The sequence below is a fragment of the Tupaia chinensis genome, unplaced genomic scaffold (genome assembly GCF_000334495.1).
Source record: "Tupaia chinensis unplaced genomic scaffold, TupChi_1.0 Scaffold000159_1, whole genome shotgun sequence".
NCBI lineage: Eukaryota > Metazoa > Chordata > Mammalia > Scandentia > Tupaiidae > Tupaia > Tupaia belangeri.
This window is the reverse complement of record NW_006159630.1, coordinates 26,026-30,387: the sequence shown is the minus strand read 5'-3', so window position 1 is coordinate 30,387 and position 4,362 is coordinate 26,026. Positions and strand designations below refer to the sequence as shown.

At 67.5% G+C, this 4,362-nt stretch overlaps 1 protein-coding gene across 1 annotated transcript in view; it reads right to left on the bottom strand.

Annotated features, from left to right (window-relative positions):
* Positions 1-7: 7 nt before the first annotated feature.
* The window catches only part of QTGAL (queuosine-tRNA galactosyltransferase), a gene marked incomplete at its 5' end in the record, with an annotated part of 19,786 nt that continues 15,431 nt past the window's right edge, over positions 8-4,362 (bottom strand). Inside the window, 3 exon segments of the mRNA XM_014586690.1 lie at positions 8-894; positions 3,842-3,916; positions 4,186-4,254. Coding sequence (XP_014442176.1) covers positions 814-894; positions 3,842-3,916; positions 4,186-4,254 — 225 coding nt within the window.

Sequence of the window (4,362 nt, the reverse complement as noted above, 5' to 3'; positions counted from 1 at the left end):
GCCCATAACCCCCGTCCGAGCAGCTCCTGCCTCTGCCTTGTCATCCCTGGGGTCTGGGGCAGCCTTGCCAGGGGAGCTGCCCGCCAGAGCCCGCGCTGCCAGGGCCCGCCCAGCCGTTCGTGAGGCCGTGCAGGGTTTTCAGCCAGGGGCGCTGTGGTAACTGCCGGAGGAACGAGGGCTGGGCAGGTCCTGCTCCTGGGCCTGCTGTGGGGGTGGGGGCGGCTGGCGTCCTGCACTCAGGGACCAGGTCATGCGGCCCGGCCAGCACGGGCCTCGTGACCAGGGCCCCCAGCCTCAAGTGCTCTCCCAGGGGGTGCAGGGAGCCCCTCACGCCGCTGCCGAGGCCGCGTACAGGCTTTAGGTCTCTGCCCCCACGGGCCTGAGCCCCTGCTGAGCTGTCCAGTAGCTGACTGCGTGAAAAGGAACCTCAGCAGCCCACGCCTGCCTGGGGGCTTAGAGCTCACGTGTGGCCACAGAGGCCCAGAGCTGTAGGTGGCACAGTGGCTGCCATGCGTGTCACGTGGAGCGGCTGGCGCCCTGCTTCATGTGTGGGGTTTGAGGTCCAGATGCGGGAGGGTGGGCTGCCGAGAATCGGGACACGTCCACCGCACCTGCAATTGAGCTCCTGACTGACATCAGGGCCACAAGGTCCCCAAGCACCACACACGGGTGTGATGCCAGGTGACAAGATGCGTGTGTCACAGCGGACAGTTGCCTGAGAGATGCCCGTGGCGCTGCGGAGCCCGAGGCGCAGACCACTCGAGTAGGCAGGGAAATGGGGCAGGGAGGCCCACCTGGGAGTGGCCGCTGTGATCAGCTGAAGTGAAGGAAGTCCCGGCCCTCCTGCAGCTGCAGGGACCTGAGGTTGTCCTCAAACGCGCCTCCAGTGAGGTCCTGTTGGGGCAGCAGGTCCAGGTCCATTGGGACGCCCTTTGCTCAGAGCTGCCCAGGAGGGCCGGGGCTGCCTTCTGGGCCAGGCTGAGAGCTTCACCTTTGCTAACGGGGTGTGTGTGTGGGGGGGCGGTCAGGGGCCTGAGGACAGCGGGGTGGCGGGGGTGGCACTGCCCGCCATGGCCCCTCTGCAGAAGCAGCTGAGGCCCCGCCACTAGGCAGGACCCCACCACACAGCACCCCTCCCCACACATCCAGGGCAGACCAGCCTGCCCTGACCTCGCGGCTGCTCCCGGGGCCTCCACATACCCCACCTCCTCGGGCCGAGGTTGGAGGAGGCCCGAGAACCACCAGCTGCCAGCCCTCCCGCCTGAGGCTGCAGCTGTGGAGAAGTGAAGGCTGTGCCGCAGGTCCCCAGAAGCCTCGCTGGTCCTGTGTCTGTGGCCCGGTCACTCCACCTCACCCCTGCCCCACCTGCCTGGGCCATTGTGGGTTCTGGCAAGGCCTGCCCCTCCTGCTGGGAACCGGCTCTGGGAGGCCAGTCCAGCATAGGGGAGCCCTGGCCTCCAGCCTTGGGCAGGGCAGAGCGGGAGGGAACACCCTGCTCTGCGCTGCACGGGTCCGCGCCCTCCCCCTGCCTGCCATCAGAACACCCCCTTGCTGCCGGCACTGGCTGGGGACCCTGAACTTCCCACACCCCGTCTACTGCTTTCCAAGTCCCCTTCTCCCCTTGACTCTGCTCCCAGTCTGTGAAGGGAACACGGGCCTGGCTCAGTGGGTCCCCCCCTCCCCTTCAGCAAGACTAAACTAGCCCCCCCCCCTTAACCAGCACTTTCCAAGGAGAGAGCGGAGGGCTGGACGGCAGCGGCAGGCCAAGACTGTGCCGCCCAGTGGGGAGGTCCTGGTCCCGCCGGAGGCCTCTCTGGGGCACTGGGCACGCAGGTGCCTGGGACCCACGCCGCCCAAGCGGGGACTGGCTATGCCCGTGAGACCCTGCTGGGGCTGCCATCTGTCTCCAGCTCACAGAGGGGTGTTTTTAGAGAGAACAGGCAAGCACGCGGTGAGGTGAGGAGGAGGAACGTCCCCAGTCCCTGGGAGACGGGTGGGGACCCGGATGCCAGTCAGGAGCGAGGTGCTGGGACACGCGTCCACAGGGACAGCCTTCCCCAGCGCAGCAGGGAGCTGAGCTGAGCCCGTGCGGCCGGCCCCTTCTGCACAGCCGCTCTGTGGGCGAGAGGGCGCCGACGGGGCCGCCCCCAGGACTGCACTCCCCGGCAGCCAGGTGTCAGGACAGTCTGGGAGCCAGCTCCCGCAGCGCAGCCCGGCAAGACGCTGAGCAGGAAGCAGCGAGGGCAGTGGGTTCTGTGAGCCGCCCTGCAGCAGGGTAGAGGCATGGTCTGGGGGCACATGGGGACCTGCCAGCCCGAGTATCGGGGTTCTCCAGGGAGAGGACAACGCACACGTGAGAGGGACGTATGGGGGGGCTGGCTCATGTGCCTGTGGCTGCTGTGACACCCCAGAGCAGGCCACCACTGGATGCGTGCCCCACACCTCAGACAGGTCACGGCGTCCCGAGCTTAAAGTCTGAACAAAATTCCGGGTGCACAGAGAAAAGCAGTCACGGGTATCTACATGGCGAAAAAACTAAACGTCATCAGCAGAAGGGCCTGGAGGTGCCGTCTCCGCGTTACGGTCGGCACGACACTGCCGACCAGGAGGAAGGGGCGAGTGGCCGTGTGGCAAACGGGAGGGCAGCTCGGGTCCGTCAGGGTGCCCGCCCTCCTGCAGCACGGCAGCCTCGGCCTCGGCCGTCACCCCTCTCACCTGAGACTCAGAGACCAGACCCGGCTGCACGGCCGGGGAGTGGGGGAACGCACTCGCCCTGGAGGGGCCCTCGGCTCTCCCCGCGTGGCACAGGACGGGGACGGGGCCTGGGATGGCACGTGCTTCGACCCAGGAAAGGCTTTCCAAGTGAACCGAGAGCCGGGGTCTGTGATCACGGCAATGTCTCGGGGACATGCCTGCCACACACATGATGACCAGCGCGTGGGGTGGGTGAGGAGCTCAGGGACACAGGACCAGTGTCACGGGAGGTGGGCACGGTCCCCAGGCACGTCTTAGCCCTGCACAGGCCGACGTCTGTCACTGTACGCATGGGCGTCACCAGGCCCCGGAACAGCTGCAAGGGCTGGAGGCCACCTAGACGGCATGGGCGAGCCGCCCACGGCAGACGCTCGCGGCGAGTTTGAGCACCTGAGCGCAGGGGGACCGCACGGAGGCCGGGCTCTGCAGTGGGACGACCGTGCTGCCAGCTCATGGTCCCCCACGAAGGCCAGGAGTAAGGACAGGCTCAAGAAAACTACCGGGAACCAGCAGTGGGCATAACGGCTGTTGCTGGACTCCCACGCAGTCGACCGCGGTTCACGTCCCGGACCCGGTGGCTTAGACTCACGCCGTGTGCGTGTGTGCCCAAGATCCCGAGAGGAGACCGGAGGAGAAGGGATTGCGGCGTGACCACCCCCCCGGGGGGTGATTTCTCGCTTTCTGTCTGTCTCTGGTGAGCAAAACCCTCAAACACACACACACACACACACACACACACACAACTCCGGGCATAGCAGGGGCCCTGTGGGTGGGGCTGGAGCAGCGGGGCAGGTGCTCCCAGCAGCCTCGCGGTCACCGCCCGGCTCTACCGCCAACATGTGTGCACACACGCTTTGGTCACGCTGAGTGACACACCAGCAGGATCTCCGAGGCCCGCAGGTGCCACACTGCGCCTGGCACACTCACAAGTAACGCGTGTAAGGCAGGAGACCAGCTCTGGGAGGGTGCGGACATGCCCCGCCCGACACCCCCGCGGCCCCAAGGCCGCAGCGACCACCCCATCTGAGCCATGCCACATGCCTGAGGCTGCCAGGCCGCGCAACTGCCGAGCGGCCACAGCACTTACCAGCTTCACGCAGATGACAAAGGGCGGCCGGGCGGCTCGGAAGTGTAGGATGGGGACCCGGGGCTTGGGCCTTTCCTGAACGGGAGACGGGAGAAGACCCTCGTCATGGGACAGCCTTGTGGTGTTGGCGCGGCCCCGCTCGGGGGCCCCCGTCTAGGGCAGCCTCCAGCCCAGACCTGGAGGGGGTGCGGGGATGCACAGGCTCCTGGGAGCACAGGGGCTCTGCCGGGGAAGGCTCTGGGTGCTTGTCCTCCCAGCCCCGGAGCCGTGAGAGGGGACTGCAGCGGGAGGCCGAGGCCCTCCCTGGGGACATCCCGGGGTTCCCGTGCCATGGCCCCTCACACCTGGGAATCCTCATGGCAGTAGAAACCCTTCCTGATCTTGTTCTCGTCGACGTCACAGAACGCGACCACCTGAGACGGCAGGGACAGCAGGTTGGACGGCCAGGGCCGGGGGCGGGGTGGGTGGGGTAGGGTGGTGTGCAGGGGCGGGGCCCACCTTGCGCCGGCTGGGGGGGGGGG